We start from the raw sequence: 22,202 nt of genomic DNA, 5'->3' as shown, positions 1-22,202 counted from the left end.
CAAGGGAGGCAAGACAGCCAATAGAGCAGAGGGGGTTGAATATCGATGATGAACGGATGGAGGTTTGCGGAATGCAGCCTGAGGCACCCAGTCACAGGACTCTCAGGCTCCCAGGCAGCCACGCGCGGCGCGACCAGCTAATCGCTCTAACGAAAAAACCACTCCACGTATTCCATCTAACTCCCGTCCTTTTCCGTCGCCATCAACGCTACAGTGCCGATAAGCATGCCAAACTTCGTGTGGCATATCTACTCAATCCTCCCTACTCGCTGATGCCAAAATATTCTACTCTGACCGCGCCATTGTTGGGATAACTGGGGTCACCTGCCATAACCGGCCCCTGTCGCCCGCGACTCCAAGTCATGCAAAACGGCAGCCACGACGGCCCATCAACCCAAGATGAACGCGTAACACCTGTGTCCGATCTCACACCCCTGACCGGGTCTGAAGTCGAAAATGCAACGGAATCTGTCCCCCCCGAATCGATCCCTTCCGAGCCGAAAGAAGTCGAAGCTGTCCCGCAATCCGAAGAGCCTCCATCCAAGAAACGTAGGATTACGGATTCTATCGCATCGCCACGTTCAACTCCCCGACCACCATCTCCGCCGTGGAAGAAAGCTGGCTTCGATGGTCCGACGTCGTTCTTGCTTGAAGGAAAGCGCAGGTCTTCACGGACCAACGCGGCCCCTGTCGAATCGCCACCTCCGCTGGACAAAAGACACACACGGGGAGGGCAGAAGGGACATAGCAGGTCCACACGCGATAGCACAAAACCGGTTACTTCCTCGCCGTTATCCGTGACGCAATCACGCGCCGAACTCAATGGAAAGCTAGTTGGAAAGACGACCAATGGATCCCCAAGAACCCCATCGTCGCGCGCGGTGGCCACCAAGCCTCAACGAATCTCTCAGACCCCGGTTTCTAAGCCAAGTAATTCGCGCGCACGAGCCCGAAGTTCTGCCACGCTTCCTCGTGCCCCCGGTACCAATGGGACAAGCTCTCGTTCTCTCCGTGATCGCAATTCCCTTTCAAACTTAGCGCAAGAAGTCAATGGAGACTCGAATGATGTTAACATGGACGGCGATGAACAAGATCAAGGCTTACAAAAGGTTCCACGACTGCGACTCAAGGTTGGCAAACCTGTTCTTCCTATTCGACACCCCGGCCATATTCCACAGAAGAAGTATACCTCATTCCGGGAATGGGTAGACCAAGAAGACCGCTCGAATACGATATCAAATGACGAAGCTCTAATAGAAGCGCACAAGCGGCGCGAGATCATGGAAGCCGCAGAGGCTGGTGGACCGCTAAGCTCAGAGGTTTGCTCGGCATACCTGACTGAGCAGCAGGAAGAGCCCCCACCGCAATACTCGCATCAAGATCATTTGATTTCCCACGCGCTTTTCTTCCACAAACTCCTTGTCCAGGAGCACAAACGTCACCGACAGACAGCCAAAATGTTTGCGCAATGGTGTGCCGATGCCTATCGGAAACGTCATAAAAACCCAGAGGATATTCTCCGCGAGCAACAGGAAGAAATGCGCGGAAAGCGTAAGCAATTAGGCAAGGATCTTCAGAAGATGTTCGACTTAACCCGGGCCGATATTGATCGGGCTCGATTAGCACGCTGGGAAGAGGAGCGCAAAGTACAAGATCAACAAGCTCTTGACCGTGCGATCCAGAAGTCCACAGCGTTGTTTGAAAAGCGGCGATCAGAGATTCTAGGCGAAGTACCTAGTGACGCCCCCGCGACGAGTGACGATGAGGACCTCGAGTCCGGCTCTGAGTCTGGCTCAGGCGAAGATGACGAAAGCAATATGTCGGGCTCTGAATCTGCAACAGACGACGAAGCAAACATAGATGATGACGCTGACTTAACGGCCGAAGAACTCCGATTGAAATACGCCAACCTACCTGATGACCAAACCGACCGAATGTCAATAACCTCTGACACCAGTGCGATGACCAACCCCAACGAATCCATGGATCCAGAAGCTGCCCTAGACAACGAGTCCCAAACCACTCCCGGAGAAACCAATCTTGAGGACGTGGACTCGGTGCTTATGGATGACAGCGATGCCTCCACCGATATGGACGATGATATGGGTGATAGTGACGAGGAAGCGGATGATTCGGAAGAAGAGGACTCGGACGAAGATGAAGATGGCGAGAGCAGATCTGGCCTGATGGGTTTCTTCTCCAAGAAGGAGCTCTCCGTACCTCATGATGGCGAGGAGGAAGCCGAAGAGGCAGATCCCGAACAAGATGAGGTCTCGGACGAAGAATCAGAATCAGATGAAGATAATAGATCCAGTTTGCTCGGATTCTTTTCGAAGAAAGAGATATCTGCAATCAAAGATGACCAGGACACCAAAGAAACAGGAACAGACATTGAACATGATGATGACGAGCTTGACTTCGAGGATCAGGATGAAGTCTCTCTCGTTCCAATCGGACCAACAGCCAGTGAAGGCAACATGGCTGAAGACAACTCGCCTGATGGAACGCCCTCCAACATTGTCAATGCCTCTGAAACATCCCCTGTCACTGGCGGAGAAACACCTGCCATGGATACTCCAACAGAAGAGGAAAACACCGAATTAGAAGCCGAAGAAGCCTCCCCTGTTGGCGTGACTGACATTTCTGATCAGCCCCAGCTTATGGAGGTAGATACCGTCCATGACAACCAAGCCAGCGGCGAACTGTCTAGTGAGGCTTCGCCGGGAACATTCGCCACAAAACCATCTGAACCAGAGTCTGTCTCTTCGCTGGAGCCCGCTATTGAGAAGGCATTGATAACATCTCACTCGCCTGCTCCTGGTATGCAGACACCTATTCCATCACTTCTTCGCGGCACCCTACGTGAATACCAGCACTACGGTTTAGATTGGCTTGCAGGTCTCTACAACAATCACATCAACGGTATTCTGGCAGACGAGATGGGTTTGGGCAAAACAATTCAGACAATTGCCCTACTCGCCCATCTTGCTGTGGACCATGGTGTCTGGGGCCCACACCTGGTAGTCGTTCCCACCAGTGTTATGCTCAACTGGGAAATGGAATTCAAGAAATGGTGTCCAGGCTTTAAGATCATGACATACTATGGTAACCAAGAAGAGCGCAAGCAGAAGCGCCGCGGGTGGACCGACGATAATGCCTGGAACGTGCTGATTACATCGTATCAACTCGTTTTGCAAGACCAGCAGTCTCTCAAGCGAAGGAATTGGCATTACATGATTCTTGATGAAGCACACAACATCAAGAACTTCCGATCACAGAGATGGCAGGCCCTTCTCACGTTCAAATCCCGTGCCAGGCTTCTCCTAACGGGTACACCATTGCAGAACAACCTCACTGAGCTCTGGTCCCTTCTATTCTTCTTGATGCCCTCAGATGGTTCAAGTGGTGGTGTTGAAGGGTTTGCAGACCTAAAAGACTTCTCTGAATGGTTCCGCCGTCCAGTAGAACAAATCTTGGAGCATGGCAGAGATACGATGGACGAAGAAGCCAAGGGTGTCATCACCAAACTTCACACTGTTCTTCGTCCGTATATCCTGCGTCGACTCAAGGCCGACGTCGAGAAACAAATGCCCGGCAAATACGAGCATGTTATCTACTGTCGGCTCTCTAAGCGTCAGCGCTACCTCTACGATGGCTTTATGTCGATGGCGCAAACCAAAGAGACGCTGGCATCCGGAAATTTCCTCTCTATCATTCACTGTCTCATGCAACTACGAAAAGTTTGCAACCACCCTGATCTCTTTGAAACTCGTCCCATTTCTACCTCCTTTGCCATGCCACGTTCTGTGGTAACAGATTTCAATATCAAGGAATCCCTTGTTCGGCGAAGACTTCTGTTTGAACACCCTCTCACCAAGATTGACTTGGATTTCCTCAACCTCGCTCCCGTATCTCGAGAAGATATCTCGCGGCGATTGGCCGACGACAGTATGAGGCTCATGGCCATAAAACCTTTCAAAACTCTTCGCGAGCGCCAGTACAATCGTACCAATTGGGAAATGGGATTCGATGGCTCTAACATGCAAACCATTCTGGAATCCCTCGAGAATGCATGCCGCAAGAGGCGAATGGCTGAGCTAGAGCGCTGTCTCTACTTTGAAACTAAGCGCCACGGCCGCCGTCCTATCTATGGTAGCAGCCTCGTCGAGTTCCTCAGGGCTGGCACCAAGGAACATGCTCTGTCCAATGCACCGTTGCGTAAGCGCTCGATGTCTGAATGGTTATCGAGTCGATCCTCAGTGCTTGCTTCGATGATTCTGACCGTCGAAGAGCGAGCCCTGGAAATGGACGGTTATGTTCAGAGATTCGCCTGTGTCACCCCTGCTGCTGTTGCTGCAGGCATGAACGAAGCCGCCTTGACTCCAGTTGAGACACGGCTTTTGACGAATACCCGCAAAGATCAGCCTTACGATCCGTTCCATGAAGCACGCATGCGCCTCTCTATTGCGTTCCCGGATAAGAGACTTCTTCAGTATGATTGTGGAAAGCTACAGCGCCTGGACAAGTTGTTACGCGACCTCAAGGCTGGCGGCCACCGAGCATTGATCTTCACTCAGATGACCAAGATGCTTGATATTCTGGAACAATTCCTCAATATCCATGGGCATCGCTATCTTCGGCTCGACGGAACTACAAAGGTCGAGTCGCGACAGATGCTTACGGAACGGTTCAATAGTGATCCTCGTATTCTCGCTTTTATTCTGTCCAGTCGATCCGGTGGCCTCGGAATCAATCTTACGGGCGCCGACACGGTCATTTTCTACGATCTAGACTGGAACCCGGCCATGGACAAGCAATGTCAAGACCGTTGCCACCGCATCGGTCAAACTCGGGACGTCCATATTTACCGATTTGTGTCTGAGTACACCATTGAGTCCAACATTCTCCGCAAGGCCAATCAGAAGCGAATGCTGGATGATGTGATTATCCAAGAAGGCGAGTTCACCACGGACTACTTCACCAAACTGGATACCCAGGCCCTGGCCGAGACCGACGAGCGCGACGGCCAGGATGAGGCCAGTGCCGCCATGGACCGTGTTCTCGGCAATCGCGTCGCGGGCACCCGCGTTTTCGAGCAGGCAGAGGACAAGGAGGATCTGGACGCGGCCAAGAACGCGCAGAAGGAACAGGAGCATGCAGACGACGGCGACTTCGAGGAGCACAGTGCTTCACATGGGACTCCTGCACAAGTCGGCACGCCCCTGGACGATGGCTCTGGAACCCCGGCACAATCCGTACCCACCGAGGACCCAGAATTGGAGGTGCAACCTGGTCACATCGACGATTACTTGTTACGCTTCATGGAGTGGAACATGAAGGATGAGCCCCTGGTTCTGCCTCCGGATAAGAACAAGAAGAAATCCAAAAAGGGCAAAGAGCATCATCTCAAGAGGCGACGCTAGGAAGTCGTCACGAGAGCGCATTTCTCGCTCCAATGGCTTCTTCTTTTCTTTTTTCTCCACTTACACCGTTTCACAATCCAATAACCCGGAGCGCCCTGCCTGTTTGGCGATAGTTACCTCCTCCCTGGTTAGAGGCAAACCTTGTGTATTAGTCTGTATAATGTCGTTGTTTTCCTTCTGAGCTTGTCTTTATTATTGACCAATTACTACTTATTATTAGTATCCCTTTTTTTTTCTATACCATCTTCACTTTGCATCCGTTCTGGCTTTCTTTTGGGTTAAACCACGGGTAATTTGGAATGACTACAGTATGGAGATGCTCGAGTAGTGGAGAAAGAAAAAAATAGACTTCATAGCATATCCGAAATAGCATCCGAAGAACTCGCCATTGACAAATACTCTTAATTAACCCGGAGCTGCTACCCAACTCGTTAAGTGGATCGGGGCAAGTCTGCACAACCCAAGCCTTCGGCCCTTGTTGGGGTAGATCACTGTTGCAGTCGGGAATATAGACCCTAAGCTTAGGCTTGAACTACAGCGTTTAGCGCTGGAGTCTATTAGAAGCAAATATATTCATGGACGGGGTGGGCCGCAGGGGAATTGCCTATTGTAAACTCCGGATGCTTGGCCAAGAGCAGGAATATAGTGGTATGAGATCATGGCTGTTCCAGTATAAATGCTAGTGCAAGCATTAGTGTTGAAGAGTCCTTGGTACCGAATCCATCGAGGAGAAGTTGAAAACGAGAACCTAAAAAAAGAAAAGTACATGCAACGTACGTTTGGCACACCGCAAGTGATCCATGTGTGTCGTGTATCAGATAGAATGGTTCCAGTCGAAAAGACAAGGCAACGTGCCGGAGATGATGACGGCAGATCTACTCGGGAGGCTTTTCTCCTATTCTTCTGCCTCTTCTCCAATCGAGAGCCGTGGCCCGGTCGATCTCCGCCTAAAGCCAAGTTCCAACAGCCTCGGCAGGCTGTCTCCGAACAGCGGTAATATGGGGAGGAATGGTGGATAGGGCGCGTTTGGACCTCGGAGATACGAGCGGTGCGAAAGCATATGATCGTGACTTTAGGGTTAGCGGAACGAATACTCCGACTTGATTCGTCTTTTCTTTTGCATGAATGGGGTCATGTTGGAGAGATTCGAGACAATGTCGCCGAGCATTCCCCGGGATGAACGATGTTTGGCTCTTGGAGATTTATCTCCACACGATCGCCACCGGGTCGCCACCAGAGTCGGATTAGTGTAGGGCTCTTGCAACTTGCAACGAGGATACTGAATTGAGCGAAAGATCCGCGATCCAAGCTTTGGAGCTTTTCCTGTTGGGCAACCTCCATGTGTTGCAGGAGATCCACGGTGATCTGGAGATCCTCTAGCCCATTAATATCCCGGGCTTGAATCCGGCTTGAGCCGCCAGGGATTAGCGCGGACCGCTGGTGGCGCTGCTTGCCTTGTCGGTAAACCTGAACCAGAATTGCCTTGGTCCTATGGAGGCAGAAACAGAAGAAAGAAAGGCAAACGAAAGCAAAGAGCGGAAATTGCGGACATAAACCGTCAACGATAATACAGTAGACACTCGGACATTTTTGCGTGTTATTTTGTTTTTGCTTTTTCTCTCGACAGGTCCAGAACCTGTGGCATAAGGTGGTTTTTTTGATTTTCTTTGTATGTCCCAAAGGGGACATAGTAGAATAGTTGCCTTGGAGTTAGTGAGATTGGAGATCCGCGCGGGTCGAAAGCCGGGGCGGGACTGTTACTATCCTTGTCCATCTGAGACGCTCTCCAACAAAGAAGAGGCATAAGGTTTGGCCAATGTGGTCCCAGTGTAAGGCGGCATTTCTCCAGATCCTCAGTCCCGACGTTGGAGCTTCTACCCATGGTTTGGATTGAAGAAGTTGAACCATAGCTTCAGCCCCGAGGGGTCGGTGAAGGATGTGACATTTGGAGAACAGTGATTAGCAGCGGGGAAGCAAGACGCAGTAACCCCCTGTCGGGACCGTGCAGGTTCAGTGCAGCATCTCCGTCAAGCAAAACGTTCTGTGTCTCAAGACTAGCCCTGATTGTATATAGTACTGCGTCTGATTGAAATTCTATTGGGTGGTTTTCCGGGCAAGCAAAACGTGGAGCTCGCTAACATCCACTATTGAGGACCCGGGCAGATCCATGGCGATCAAGTTGCCAGATCGATTGGCGTTCGCACGAACCGGTACTCCACGGATCCCCTAGCCATTGGCCCGAGCCATGAGGGGCTTGACACTAGTCCAGACACCATCTGTCTTAGCGGATTTCAACAGAGGGCGGACCAAGTTAGGTCTGGAGAAGGGTTTCCAGTACGATGGGTCCGGTCGATAGCGTGCCCAGTTGGATTCCAGGCACATGATGTGACCCGAAACTCACATGAGAGGTTGTCCAATATTTCAGGGAGGACGGAGTACCGCCTCAAGTGTCATAAGGTTTCGAATCTCCAACGGCTTTCCCTTCATTTGAGGGAAGATTCCCGGGGGGGTGGATGGGAGGTGCAGAACCACAAAATGCCTGGTATGGGAATCCCGAAATGATCGGCGACCACGAGGAAAAAGATCTAAGCCAACTCCGCGGATGAAGCTAGACACGGGGCTTATCACTCGGCGACGCACAGTAAATCACGACGTCTCCATCTGACCGTGCCGGGTCTGGGTTTCCGGGCCCAGCTTCCGGGTCTTGATACCGGTGAATTCATACTGAAATGGAACAGGTCGAACGGCGAGACAAAACAAGAAAAAGAAAGGCCCGGTATAGTGTGTCATTTGTGTAGTTGCTATCATGGTTCAAGTGTATATAGTGTATCGTGTAGAGTTGTGTCAGAGATGATCCATCCAATTTGGATTCTGGGTATTGCTTTGTTAGGATGCGCCAAGCGCTCGACTGGGCATAGTGAAGCAGATGTCAAGTGAGTAGTAATTCAAGGATCGTCGTAGATCCACCGTAATAACCACGTCAAGGAAGTGTGGCTCCATATCGTCATGTAAATCTAGATGATCGACGGGGGGGTTGACAAGACAATAGAGAGAGAGAGAGATGTGGAAGAGAAGTGGACTGGCCCTAACAAACACCTCTCTATACTCTCCTCCCCGGCCTCCACTCCTTTCTCTTCTCCCCCCCAACTCTTCATACTTATATTCCTGTCTCGCCCGTTTCCTGTCCCCTTTTTTTCTTTTCTTTCGCTGATCATTGGCCTTATTTATTGCTCCTCTTTCCTTCCTTTACCCTCCCCCACATCTTCCTTGTCTTGGACAGTGCGTTTCTGTCCTTGGGTCCGTCCTCTGAAGAATGAAGACTTCGATTTCGTCGGATGTATGGGAGAAGAAGAAAGCATTGATTGCAAAGTTGTATATGGAAGAGGAATGGCCATTGAAGCAGGTTATCAAGCAGATCCGGTCCGATGATTTCAATCCAAGGTGCGTTGATCTCGTCCGTCGTTCAGGGTTCATTCCTAACACCGCCCAGTGAAACTCAACTACGAAGCAGACTGAAGAAATGGCGAGTCACCAAGCCATCTCGTCAGACTCGCAAGAAGACTCAGTCCGGCTCTAGCGCCGAGCCAGACTCGGATAGAGACGTGACCCGAAAACCCTCTATTCAACGCCCATTACCCAGAGATCCTCCAAGAGCTCGCCATGACTGGCCTGGTGCCCAGTCTATGTACGCCCCTGTCTCAGAGGACCACCCCCACGGCAAATGGAATTCGCCTCTAGCCCAGCAACTCACGCCTAGCCCGTCGGGCGAGCATGCGCTTGTTTCGGACCGCTCGGCAGTCCACTCTCACTCCTACCCAGATCTCAGTCCAACCGCGACATCCTTTGACCACGCCCATACCTCCCCAGTCGGTGAGGCGCTTATGGTGAACACCACTTCCGCCGTGGCTCCGTCTTACCCTGCCGGCTCCGCCTACCCTCTGTCTCCGGAATCATGTCTGCCCAGCCCTGGTGGCACTGCAAACACCACTTCCAGTGGCATGGCCTGGCCTCCTCGTGCTGTCTCGGCCGATTACGGCCTCAACCCTGCTCAGTGGTACCAACTGCCCTTTGAGGCCATCACTCCTCCCAGCGGCGTCGCCCATTCTACAGCCCCTATTGCTCCTTCATTATCTGGTTACCTGCCACCTGCATCCGCTCAGGTCTATCATCAGTACCCTCACTATCAGAGCGAGGCACATGAGTACCACCATGGCTACGGCGACAAGAACTGGAAACGTGCCATGTCATTGCAGTATGACATGGGCGGACACCCCGCTGGTCGGGCTGAGCATCCAGACAGAAAGCAGATGCATGGCCAGTCTCATGGCCAGCATCATGCAGTGATGTCTCCTTCTCATACACAATCTGGTCCGCAGTCGGTGATGTGTGCTCCCATCATGCCTTATATGGGTCAAGATCACTACCAGAAACCCCCTGGCATTGGCTATTAGGGATTCGACGTCCTCTTTTGTTTCTTTTACTATTAAATACCTGTGATACCTGATACCTTTTTGATTTGAATATGTGAACTATGGGTGGTTGTCTTGTTTTATCATACCCGGTGCGATTTTGGGTGGTTATTTGCTTGAGTCTGGCGTTGAAACAGGAACTGTATATAATGATACCTTTGAATCTATAATTTGTACTCTATGTCTTCTTTGCTGGTGGAAATCGTGTATAGAATTTGTCGAATGCTTCTGAACAGACAATCGTTGTACCTTGGTGTTGGCCAAGCGCCTCAGTTATCCGAGAAGCAACCTCGGCATCTTTCACGCGGGGAAAACCCCCAGCTCTTTTCTACAGCTTTTTCTTCTCATTTTACCTTCTTCTTCTCAACTCTTCCATCAGAATTCAAGTCTACAATCAATCCAATTCACACTCAGAATGCGTGCCGTCCAAGTCAGCGAATACGTCAAGGTATCTCTACCTCCCGACGGACCAGCCATCGACAACCATCTACAACGAACCTCAAACTAACTAAGAGATATAGGGCCCCCTGGACCTCAGAGTAACAGACGTCCCAACTCCAACCCCGTCAACAGACAAATACCTCATCGAAATCCACTCGGCTGGCACAAACTTCTTTGACATCCTCCAAATCCAAGGCAAATACCAACATCAACCACCACTGCCGTGGATCGGCGGCGCCGAATTCGCTGGCACTATCACCGCCCTCCCTACCTCCTCCAAGAACCCACGCTTCAAGGTTGGTGACCGCGTCTTCGGCGCTACACAGGGCGCCTACGCAACCCACGTCCTCGCCCCTGAGCATACTCTCCTCCCCGTGCCCGCCGGGTGGAGTTTCGAAGATGCTGCTGGGTTATTCGTGACTGCGCCTACTTCCTATGGTGGTCTTGTTCACCGTGCTGGGGTGAAGGCTGGTGATTGGGTTCTTGTTCACGCTGCTGCGGGAGGAGTTGGACTTGCTGCTGTGCAGATTGCCAAGGCTATGGGGGCGACGGTTGTTGCTACTGCTGGGACAGAGAGGAAGAGGCAGATTGCGCGCGAGTTCGGGGCGGATTATGTGATTGATTATGGTAATAAGGCTTGGCCGGAGGAGGTGAAGAAGTTGTGCAAGGAGAACAGGAGTGGGAACGGGGCTGCTGGTGTGGATATTGTATATGACCCTGTTGGCATGATCGAGGCGAGTTTGAAGTGTGTGGCTTGGAATGCGCGGTTGTTGGTTATTGGATTTGCGGCTGGAAAGATTGAAAAGGTTGCGCTGAACCGCGTACTGCTGAAGAATGTTAGCCTGGTTGGGCTACATTGGGGACAGTATGCTAAGTTTGAGACTGGCACTGTCGGTGATGTCTGGAAGGGGATCTTTGATCTGGTTGCCCAGGGGAAATTTAGGGGCACGGCGTTCAAGGATGAGAGCTTTGTTGGGCTGGAGAGTGTGCCAAAGGCCTTGCAGGCGCTTGGTGGACGGGAAACTTGGGGAAAGGTTGTGGTCAATGTGGTTGGCAACGAGAAGGCGAAGAGTAAACTATGAGGTCTATATTAGACGGGATATGTACTGAGAAACAATAGATTTCATTTGTATATGAATGTAGTGCGCAAGGAGTCATGCTCTCGTAGACTAAGTTGACCCCCAAAGGGGAAGACTCGAGCAAGTATAACATGAACTATGAAGGCCCTTTATTGCTCTGGCAACTGATGAATTTCATATATACCGGGATCCTCGAAAGAACCCTGGCTCGCAATCCAGCTCCAGTCGGTCGCGGACACAAGACGTGACGCTGCGGTGACTGTCCTCAAAGAGGGCCCTTGAATATATCCAGAAATGGACTGGGACAGCTGGATTGCGAAGTTGCAAATGGCAGATATAATCTGACGTGGTGTGAGACGAGGGATGGAGGTCATTGAATCGTTGGCTGTAGGATCTGAAGCTGTTAGTGTTGAGGAGAATCATTATTTGACAGATGCCATCAGAATTAACATTATATTCTGTAGAGACGTTGTCTTGAGCAGAGGTTGGAATGCGGAAGAAACGAAGAAAGAAAGAGAGGAAAAGAAAAGAAAAAAAACCAGCGGTGGCTGTCATCCTGCTGAGTCATCCCAGCCACTTTTACAATTGGTGGATTGGATCTATACGATTGTGCTAGAACATGCATCAATCTTGGTCAATGGCATGATTTTTCGATTTAAATGAAACTCACCGCAATATTCATACATCGGATTGAATTCATAGAAGAATTTGGGCCAAGGCATGGCTGAAACCACAACTATGAAGGGTCCGGATTCCCTAACTTGAAACAAATAAGATATAAAGATTAATAGTAATATCATGACTCAATCGTATCGAAATTAGTATTTCATCATCCCTACTGTCTGATTTGAAACATAGAAGATCAATAAATCATAGACTTTCAATGATGACGCTCGCGCATCTCGACAATAGTAGTCCATCCTTCACAACAAGACCGGCTCATGTTGTGACCACACCAGCAGCAAGTAACCTTGTGAGGTGCAAGAGGAGCTGGGCGCAACTCAGGAGTAGCCTGGAAGCCACGAGAGAGAGAAATGCCGAATGGTTGTGAGCTAGAGTGTCGCCGGTTACCAGCATGATCTGATAGAATATTATGCTTCTTTGAACGGGATTGACCAGGCTTCGATTCTGTACCGAGACGCTCTGGACAGGCAAGTCGAGCGTAGACGTCGGAGGGCATGTCTTGCCAGTATTTGCAACGGCAGCAGATCACAAAGATTTTGGCGATGGTTTGGGGTATCCGAGCGGTGTTGTTATTTTGGGATCTCCTTTTCAAGATACTCACAGTGCCATTTTTGAGTGGAGTATCAGGTTGGTCATTGGGGTGACTATCGGGCTGGCTAGTACTTTGGGGCATTCGACTAGCAGGAATGTTTTTGGGATTCGCCTCAACGGTGACCTCGGGTCTGGTTTCCACGCGAGTCAGCGAGTTGCGATGCAACCCGGGAGAACTAGGTGCATCTTCGTCCGCAGTATCATAGTTCGAATTCCCATCGTGGGAAGAAGTATAGGACGGTGCGCGGTTGTGCCCTGGAATAAATCCTCTGGGCCCCCTTTGCTTATCCTGGTGCTCAGTCATATCATTCGAATTGTGAGAATTTCGACGAGGGGACCTTGCAGGAACAGATTGACCCTCGGACAGATTTGTCGATCTTCGTTTGGTTTCCTTACTGGATGTATGAGATTTCTCATCAGGTGAAGAATTTCCCGAGTGGAAAGGAGATCGAACAGCCGCCTTGAAAGGAGCTGTACCATCTCTCGGTGTATTTGGTAGGACATTGTCAGTAGAAGCAATTGATTGCCGCCAGCTGTCTTGGCTTCGTCGTTCACTCTTGACCGGTATCTGCGGAGGTTCAGGTGACTCTGGGCCCTCGTGGAAGTTCTCCTTGAATCTACTTTGTTGAGCGGTAGTAGAAGATGCAGACAAGTGACTTCTCCCACGGGCGTCATCGGGCTGAAGTGGCCGAGGGGGGTGTCGAGATTGTTGCGATGCGCTGGCATGGAGATTTGGCATAGTCGGTGCCTTTGGAATCTTGGAATTTCTCTGAGTCGTGTCATCTGTGTTTGCGGGATTCAGAGCAAGAGGGGAAGATTTGTAGATCTTTGGTTGGGTATGCGCGTTCGGGTCCAATCGAACTGGGTTGACAAGATTTCCCGTCGAGTTCGCATGTATCAGGCCGAGAGGATGACTCGATGGAGCGGTTGATGTAGCAGACGAGCTTGATGCACTCTCTATGGTTTCTGGGGGCGGAATTGCCTGCAACTGCCGCGCTGTGGAAACTTTGAGAACAGGTGATGCATGCTGATAGAGGTCAGCTTGTGTAGATGTTTTCGATATTGGCATGCTGACAGCCTTGGGTGAGCGATCATTCCGAGTCTGAGATTCAAGAGAGTAGTCCTTCACAGGAGCACTCTTCCGGTCGTGTTTCAGTACGGCAGAGAACTGCTCACGATCTAAATCACGCGGGGGAGTGTTTTCGCTGCCTTGAGCGCCGCGTGGGAATTTAGGCAAGCCACTGACATTGCCCTGTGTCTGCTCAGGCATTAGCGGGTTTGGAACCTTCTCATCGTTCATGGTCTTCCATGCCTCGACCATTTTCCAACTCTCGCGAAGATCATCAGACTTGGCTGCGGAATGCAGGGCCAGTCGGCGTTGCATTGGATTTGTCGAGTTCACCGGGTTCTGCTGGTTCTGCTGGTTCTGCTGGTTCTGCTTTTGCTGATTGACCGATAAGTTCAGAGAAGTCCCGTGTTTCGACGCCAGTTCTCGCGTAATGGCCGTGCCGAACCGTTCTGGCAACGTCAAAGGTAGAGAAGGGGGATTAGTATCTGTCCGAAGCTGACTGACATCGGCAGACTTGAAGTCAGTCTCACTGGCATTGGAGTTTGAGCGGGAGCGCCTAAACAGCGACGAGAAGCTGGATGATCGGTGACGCTCCCTGTTTGCGCTGGACGATCTACTCGAGGTGCTGACAGGTTGCTTCTTGGTCAGTCGTCGGGCGTTCCTGTCATAGATTCCGTGGTCTGCATTGAGTTGGGCTTCCTCCAGGGCTTGCAAACGCTTCTCGAGCTCCTTTCTCTCCGCCTCCAATCGCTTGGTGACCCGCTTTTCCTTTTTGCTTGTATCCCACGTAGGAGATTTGCAGATTTTGTCTCCATCATTGGACTTGTTCATGGCTAGTGGTGTCATGGGCTGTGTTGGGGTGTCATCTTCAGGGACTCCCACTGGTGCCACTGATGGGCTAGAACCCGGCGTGCCATTTGAGGGCAAACGAGAGTTCCTAGAAGAGTAGGAAATTGAACTTGGTCCAGTGCCATCGGGCAACGAGCGCCTGTTCCCGGAATGATTGCTTGCTGCCTTTTCATGCGCAAATGGCTCCCGACGCGCGGGCGAATGCACCGCGTCCCCATACGAACTGTGTCGTTTCTAGAAAGTGTCAAATCAGCTTCTGTATCTGGTAGCTCTCCCGTACTGACCTCCTGGGTCTTGTTAAACACGCGGTTCAGATGTCCCGTGATCGACGATCGACGTGACCTGCGGGGCTGCTCCGACATTTTGATTGAATGCGACCGAGTAGTTATTGGAAGCAAGCGAATGACATTGGACGACTGATATCGCAGAGATGTTGCGGGGTGAAAAAGTTGAAAAGGAGAAAAGCCCTGTGCGATGTACAAAATAGAACGAGAGACAAAGGCCTCTCGGCCACTCAGAAAAAGAAAAGAGATGAAAAGAGACAGGTTCAAAGTCGAGAGGAATTCTCAAGCCCGCTATGTTGCATTGGCCACTGCATCTGAAACCTGCAGGCCTATTCTTAGCTTCCCAAGTTGACATCTCATACTTTGTCTGGTATAGACATCTGTTGGAAGGCATACTGTAGATAGTGATCTCCTATTTCTATAGACGAAAAAGTCACAACAACATGCGACTAAGATTTCAGTCACATTTGGAAGCTGTTAAAGTATTGTTGTTTATATCTTATTTTGCGAGATACACCGTGACAGAATCAAGAGAGCCTGTTCAAATCCCATTTCCCAAAGATCGACACACAAAGACGAGCCAGTCCAGTTGGAAATGTCTTCTGCCTCAGATTCAAAGATGTCCGAAAGAGAAACTTGAATCAACCATCGGACCTTCAAACCTTCTCGGGCACTGCCTCTGCTTGGCATTCTCACCTTCAAAACTGAACCAAGCTTTGTATTTCCCCTCCTCATCCCCCCCAGGATCAGTGCAAATCAATCCAGATCAGTATCTTCAGATCGGACATCTTCTCCACAAAGTACCCTGCAGCCATGAATCCCTTTAGAAGAAACCAAGATCTACCGCCAAGCTACGATGCATCACAGTCGATCGGCCAGCCACCGTTCCAGCCGCAGACTCAATATCAGAGGCAGGCAGAGGCCAACCCACCACCATACCACAACTGGCAAGACGCAGTCCCAGACACCGCCACATTCCCTCCACCGCCAATAACAGGCTACCTCCAGTCAGGCACCGGCAACGCCTCCGAAGACGACGCTCAAAGAGCTCATGACTTCTGCGACAACGTGCCTCTGTGGTTGCCGACCCCACCGTCAGAGGCGGTCTACAGTGACGTCCAAGCATCTGATCTGAGACCGGTGCATCCACGCGAACTACGAGGTCAGGTTACGGCTACGGCCCGTGGCCGCTGGCGGGGTCATAGTGCGGATCGGAATGGGGACTGTGTGATCATGACGCAGTTGCCCATGTACTTTCCGACCAGGGACTCGCCGTTTGTGCGGGAGCAGACGAAGTTGATTTACTTTGAGGTGAAGGTCTTGGCCTTGAGGGCTGGGCCTGCCGGGGATGATAGTGGGATTTCGATTGGGTTCGCCGCTCAGCCTTATCCTTCGTGGAGATCTCCCGGCTGGGAGCGGGGGGGATTGGGGGTTTTCTCGGATGATGGGTGTCGATTTGTGAATGATTCCTTTGGAGGTCGGGATTTCACTACTGCCTTTAGGGTTGGGGAGACGGTTGGACTTGGCATGAGCTTTTCTCTTCCTGATAATTTGAATATCGGGGTAGATGGCAAAGGAAAGACCTGCAAGGTGGAGATCTTCTTTACTCGAGATGGACAGAGGGTCGGGGGCTGGAATCTGCATGAAGAGGTGGATGCAGATTCCGGGGGCGTAGAAGGTCTGGAAGGCGATTTCGACCTGTACGGAGCGATTGGGTTGTTTGGTGGCGTCGATTTCGAATCTTGTTTTGACCCTGCAGGCTGGCTATGGAAGCCTGTCGAGTAAACAGTGGCTACAGGCCACTTGAGTCCATATTGCTCATCTTGCCAAACTCAGCAAGAGACCACGATCCGATCTGGTAGGGCTGAAACAGGCACTTTGTATGGCATGTTGCTTCTTTTGCTGACTATCAATCTATTACAAAGACAGACCAAGAGCACTTGAGCCATCCGTAGATGGAATCCCAAGACATCTATAAAAAGAAGTAAGACAAACGTCCGAAGCCCGGAAGAGCAACCAGGATGGCCTGATAAAAGTCCACGGCTAAGACATTGCACAGCCTATTTCAACGGCCAACGCCGAGTCTCCAGACGCACCTGCATATGGCGTAAACGAGTTCTGCACAAGCATGGGTTCTAGAAAGGTTTTTCTTTTTTTCTTTTTTCGATTCTTTGCTCGGACAGCACATCAGGATTCCTGGTCAACGCGCGCATTAGTGCCGGGGGGAAGCACGAGGTGCATGCCGCTGCGACATAGCCCATCGCTACTCTTGAGCAGTAGACAGAAGCTTGCATCTCCTGCCGCTTTTCCGTAGGACACCCCGGTCACTTCCTGCATCGATGCATGAACGAGCCGGAGTTGTGGCTTGACGTCATGAGATGCGTGCCGAGCGTATTGCGATCTTTGGCGTTATGCATATTTGGTAGTCAATTGGACGGTGCATGTCGAGGAGGTTTTACGCGGAGGGCTGAATTTGGATGGTCGAGTTAGGGCTATATACGCTCCCTGGCAATCTATGTTGCAGGAGAACCATCTCGAACTTCGGGGCTAGAGGCTGAGGTACAATCTACTCAGATTAATGTCAGATAACTTACACTTTATTTTAATAATATAATTTCTATTTCCTTCTTTTTCAACTCTACCTCGGGACAAAGGATGGGGGTCGGAGCGCGCACAGATAGGCTGTAAGCGACGGTCCACGTACTTCAGAGCCGCAATATTAAGTCCGAGGCCGACATGACTCGAGGATTGACCACTGACAGCAGTATTGATGAGCTACACATCCAAGTGTAAACTGGATGGCATATATAGCAGATGTCCGTGAAGTGAAGAGGTGTGTAGAACGGACATCAAAGTCCGTTGTTCTCCGAATCAATACAGTAACCAAAATTACCAGTGGAGCCCAAGTCGGTGATTATCCCGAGACTAGAGCGATGGTTGCAGTAGGATGCGGCCTCTGCAGCTTTGGCTGCAGCTAAGCCCGCTGGAATGCGAGTGGCCAGAATGGCTCGGATGAAAGTACCCCTTCAATCCGTCAATGAATCCTGAGCGTTGGATTCATCTTGGCGCCCTCTTTTGAATGGAAATAATTCCCTTCAGTGGTACTGTGCATGTACCTAAGTGGTCCCCTGCATAGTCATTGCCACCAAAGATCTATGATTATTCGCACGTTGAAGGTTGAACGTCGAAAGTTTCAAAGTGGATATGGCTGACTCGAGCTCTACCCGCTGTGGATTCAAGTCTCCAGTTTACACACTTGGCTGAGGGGTAGTAAAAGCGAGAACAGACAATGCGGTTGTAGAGAGAAAGTCAAGAGGGAGAGACAAAATGGGGGGGGGGGGAAAGTCTGATCGTCCTGCAAGTCATCGCCCCTTTTTCCCGTGACATTTGATTTGGCCCCCAAACGACTAGTTATACTTTGACACGGCACACAGTACCTGTTCACGATATCTGACCTTGAATCTGACATGCGTACAATCTATTTACACACACACACACACCTGGGTGCTAGACTAGACTAGACTATCCTAGACTCTCTCTCGTATACTCCGTACTAGAAAGTACAGTATATTCGATATAATATATATCGAATACATTCAGAGTATATCTGCTAACCATGCAACTATTGATTATGTCCGGCCATTCCCGAGGTGGGGATATATGTCCGTGCAGCCGAGATACGCGTCTGTTTCACTCCCCATTCTGGCAAATCGGCCTAACACCGTGGCTAATTCTTCCAATCGGTCCCCGGTTCGGCCGGAACTTATATGCAGAGTTGATCCAAGAGGGAAATTCTGCAGCTGGAAATACATCCCGGGGTTTGGCAAAAAGCCCGCGGAACTGCGGCCTGTGCAGGAGGGGCCTTAGCGAGAACTAGAGAGTTTCAATACACCAGCCCCGATTGCGTACAAGTAGCCAGAGTTTTCGACGATCATTGTGGTCATATCCACATCGGGCCTTTTGCAGCAGGTGGGATCCTCCGTGCTCCATTCCGCTAAGGCTGGCCGTAGGGAAGCCACTCATTAGACGCCAACGCGATACTGGCGCGAATCTGCGGTTGTCTAAGACCGTGCTCGACCAGAGAGGGAAGGAGTCCAGCCGTTTGTGGACATGGTGGACATGGTGGGCATTCATGTACTCCGTACCGGTACGCCATGTCCAGTTCCCGGGTGTGAGTGATGTTATTGGGGATATGTTGTCAGAATGTCTGGATGTCAGGTTTCCCAGCTTCCCAGCGTCCCAGCGTCCCAGCGTCCCAGGGTGTCCGGTTGCCTTCTTAGTCATGGAGCACGGCCACCTGGGCACTCGTGACTTTTGCCCTTTTACACTTCACGCCACCAACTTTGAGGCATCTCCAACCCTTTTGCCTTTGCCTTGGGGGCCTTTGTCTGGAGAGAGTTTGGGGGAGACATTTCGTTATCAGGCCACCATGAATTTAGCGAGCTCCACTCGAGCTTGTACGAACTAGGTCGCACGGGCATTTGGACGATCGCCACTAGGATTACCGTTTTACCAGTTCGGCACCAGTGGTGATTTTCGACCATTTGGCATGCACGTTAAAATTAAAGCATCCATCGTGAGGGCCACGCCCAGCATTCCACTACGCCCAATACTACTGCTCGGTTGGTCGATCTATGGAGCTTTGACGATTCGGCCGTGTGGTGTAGTACTTTGTTTTTTTTTTGTGGAATTTCAAGGCGCTAGAAGTATTGTCAGAAATTGGTGGACTAGAGACCGTCGGGGTTGTTCCACAAATCAGTGGTCAGATAAACCGGTCGTCTTGGGGGGGGGGGGGGAACGTTCCAACAGTATCTCACACTTATCGGATTTCTCTCCAGGATGTGCCCAGGATGTGCCCAGGGTGGTTTGGTCCTTGATATAGATCGACCTGGCGACGCCAGTCCAATCACACCTCACTTCCCCACAAGCGGTTTCCAGGTCGAATAGAATCTAATCGAGTCCGACCTGTCAAAAATCACCATTTATCCCTATTTATATCGATAAAAATATATATGAAAATACCTATAAATCTGGAATTATAGGATCGGACGGTAACATACCCATGCATAGACCACTCTCCCCCACCCTCCATCTAGATCCAGGGTCTCTGACGCACGAGGCAAAAACTACACCTGCAGCACACTCAAAACGACAACGGAGACTGGGGCATAGCTTTTTTAGTCTTTTCTCCTTTGGGATTTATGGATTATATTCTGGGTATTTGATTGTTCGCATGTGCTTTTTCTACTTTTAATCGGCTTTCCCCAAAGTACTTCAATTTTCCCTTTTCCCCTTTCCTTTTCCTTGGAAGCTTGGTCTCCCTGACATTCGTTCTTGCCTGGCATATTTGGGTGAAGCGAATTGCCTCTAGTATCGAAGTTTGGAACATGGCATTTCCGTTTCTGCGAGCCTTTGTCGCGCTATTGTGAGTATCGGCCCTCCTCCCCCCCCCCCGTGGGAAATATCCCTCTCCCTCCCTCCTCTTCCTCCTCCCCTCTCCTCCCATTGGGGTTCCGAGAGAAAAAACTGGGACTAACAGCCTCCCGCAGTATCTATCGATATACTCGCCTGGTGCTCAACCTGATCTCCTTTTGGACTTTCAAGCCAATTCCTCCCCCGGAGAACCCCAAATTGACCTCGCAAGATGTCACGGTGATTATCCCGACACTAGAGGGCTGTGGCGATGAATTGGTAGAAACAATACGCACAATTCTGGACAACCAGCCCTTTGAATTGCTCCTGGTGACCATCGAGGCCAATCGCCAAAAGGCCGAAAGAATGCTGAGTGCCATGCCAGCCTCCAAGTCACGGATTCGCTTGTTTACGGTCATGCACCCGAATAAACGGCGTCAGATGACCCGGGCGATCCCTGAAGTCCGAACGGCCATTACGCTCCTGGCGGATGACGACGTGAGCTGGCCCCGGACCCTGCTCCCCTGGATCTTGGCACCCTTTGAAAAGGATGAGAAGTATGGTGGGGTGGTGACCTGCCAAAGGTTGCGTCGCGCCATTGAACCGAGCCTCTCACAGCGACTCTGGGGCTTCTTGGGCGCGTTGTACCTGGAACGCCGCAACTTTGACTGCGGCGCGACCACCCATGTGGACGGTGGTCTTCCCTGCATGTCGGGACGGACGGTTGCGTATCGGACGCGAATCCTGCAAAACGAAGGCTTCACCTATGCCTTCACCAATGAAGAGTGGTGGTGGGGGAAGTACCAACTCAACGCCGATGATGATAACTTTATCACCCGCTGGATGGTCTCGCATGGATGGGAAACTTATATGCAGTACCACCCGGAGGCCGAGGTGCTTACCACTTTGGAGGACAACCCCCGGTTTTTGAAGCAATGCGCCCGCTGGTCCAGAAGTAATTGGCGGAGCAATCTGACGTCGATGTTTCACGAGAAGCACATTTGGTAGTAAGTTGCCCTCCGATTGGAGCACTCGGGGTCTATTCTCTATATCCCGTTTGAACCGTTGCTAATGTCTCGTCTTAGCCGTCAACCGTGGAGTGCCTATGCGGTTCACTTGACCACCTTGTCGCCGCCTGCCTTGATTGGTGACCTCTTACTGATTTGGCTGTGCCACAAGGCGACTGGACAGTGGGGAGATGTGATCCATGAGCGCTCCATGACTGCTCTGTACATGTGGATTTTCACCAGCAAATGGATCAAGCTCCTGGGTCACTATCTTCGCTACCCGGTCGATGTCTTCCTGCTGCCTGTCTCCATTCTCTTTGGCTATTTCCACGGCGCAATCAAGATGTATGCAGTGATGACACTCAATGTGGTATGTATCGTCCAAGCGCGACCCCCTCTCGTATATCTTCCTATGATATCTCAGCATCACAACGCTTTGATCCTGTCCACCCTCTCCGCACATTGGCACATTGGCACCTTGACACATTGAATACTGACTATTCCTCTTCTAGACTACATGGGGTAGCCGAGACGGCGCTGATGATTACGACGCCGAGCGTATGAAGAAGCGAACCGACGCCGATCGAACCAAGCTCCCTTACTATCCCCAATATCTCATCAAATGAGGAGCCATCACCTTATGACGAAATGCCGTGACGACCAATTTTCTAGATGTACAACCGTTTCGTCGCACAGTGGCCTTTGAACGTCCTTTCTTTTGGATCATTTTTCTTTTCTTTCTTCTTCTCCTCTTTTATCTTCTGTAAATTACAAAAGCATGGGCGGATGTCGTTTTGCATGACTCTTTCTTCCAGCTTTGATTCCCCTGAGTTTTGGTCTTTTCTTAGATGCGCGGGCGGTCTTTTCGAGTCTTCTCTTGGTTTCTGCTCTGGT

At 50.9% G+C, this 22,202-nt stretch overlaps 6 protein-coding genes across 6 annotated transcripts; 5 read left to right on the top strand and 1 right to left on the bottom strand.

Moving 5' to 3' along the window:
• Nucleotides 1-362: 362 nt before the first annotated feature.
• On the top strand, nucleotides 363-5,423 carry swr1 (putative SNF2 family helicase/ATPase (Swr1); the record flags this gene model as incomplete). Its single annotated transcript, XM_057129631.1, has 1 exon — nucleotides 363-5,423. One exon carries the CDS (start codon nucleotides 363-365, stop codon nucleotides 5,421-5,423), a length of 5,061 nt encoding a protein of 1,686 aa, XP_056982699.1.
• A 3,313-nt stretch (nucleotides 5,424-8,736) lies between these two features.
• N7511_007253 (Clr5 domain-containing protein) lies at nucleotides 8,737-9,874 on the top strand (the record flags this gene model as incomplete). The annotated part of the gene is made up of 2 exons (XM_057129630.1): nucleotides 8,737-8,864; nucleotides 8,914-9,874. The coding sequence occupies 2 exons, from the start codon at nucleotides 8,737-8,739 to the stop codon at nucleotides 9,872-9,874; spliced, it is 1,089 nt and encodes a 362-aa protein (XP_056982698.1).
• A 433-nt stretch (nucleotides 9,875-10,307) lies between these two features.
• Nucleotides 10,308-11,415, top strand: N7511_007252 (NADPH:quinone oxidoreductase family protein; the record flags this gene model as incomplete). Its single annotated transcript, XM_057129629.1, has 2 exons — nucleotides 10,308-10,340; nucleotides 10,414-11,415. The coding sequence occupies 2 exons, from the start codon at nucleotides 10,308-10,310 to the stop codon at nucleotides 11,413-11,415; spliced, it is 1,035 nt and encodes a 344-aa protein (XP_056982697.1).
• Nucleotides 11,416-12,292: 877 nt separating this feature from the next.
• N7511_007251 (uncharacterized protein) lies at nucleotides 12,293-14,967 on the bottom strand (the record flags this gene model as incomplete). Its single annotated transcript, XM_057129628.1, has 2 exons — nucleotides 12,293-14,839; nucleotides 14,890-14,967. 2 exons carry the CDS (start codon nucleotides 14,965-14,967, stop codon nucleotides 12,293-12,295), a joined length of 2,625 nt encoding a protein of 874 aa, XP_056982696.1.
• A 735-nt stretch (nucleotides 14,968-15,702) lies between these two features.
• On the top strand, nucleotides 15,703-16,674 carry N7511_007250 (SSH4 family protein; the record flags this gene model as incomplete). The annotated part of the gene is made up of 1 exon (XM_057129627.1): nucleotides 15,703-16,674. One exon carries the CDS (start codon nucleotides 15,703-15,705, stop codon nucleotides 16,672-16,674), a length of 972 nt encoding a protein of 323 aa, XP_056982695.1.
• Nucleotides 16,675-20,276: 3,602 nt separating this feature from the next.
• N7511_007249 (glycosyltransferase family 2 protein) lies at nucleotides 20,277-21,934 on the top strand (the record flags this gene model as incomplete). Its single annotated transcript, XM_057129626.1, has 4 exons — nucleotides 20,277-20,314; nucleotides 20,439-21,308; nucleotides 21,387-21,678; nucleotides 21,821-21,934. 4 exons carry the CDS (start codon nucleotides 20,277-20,279, stop codon nucleotides 21,932-21,934), a joined length of 1,314 nt encoding a protein of 437 aa, XP_056982694.1.
• Between the last annotated feature and the right edge of the window lie 268 nt (nucleotides 21,935-22,202).

Source organism: Penicillium nucicola (assembly GCF_028828085.1).
Source record: "Penicillium nucicola strain IBT 29836 chromosome Unknown utg000007l, whole genome shotgun sequence".
Classification (NCBI taxonomy): domain Eukaryota; kingdom Fungi; phylum Ascomycota; class Eurotiomycetes; order Eurotiales; family Aspergillaceae; genus Penicillium; species Penicillium nucicola.
Note: the sequence above shows the minus strand (reverse complement) of the source record. Positions and strands in the feature narration are given on the sequence as shown.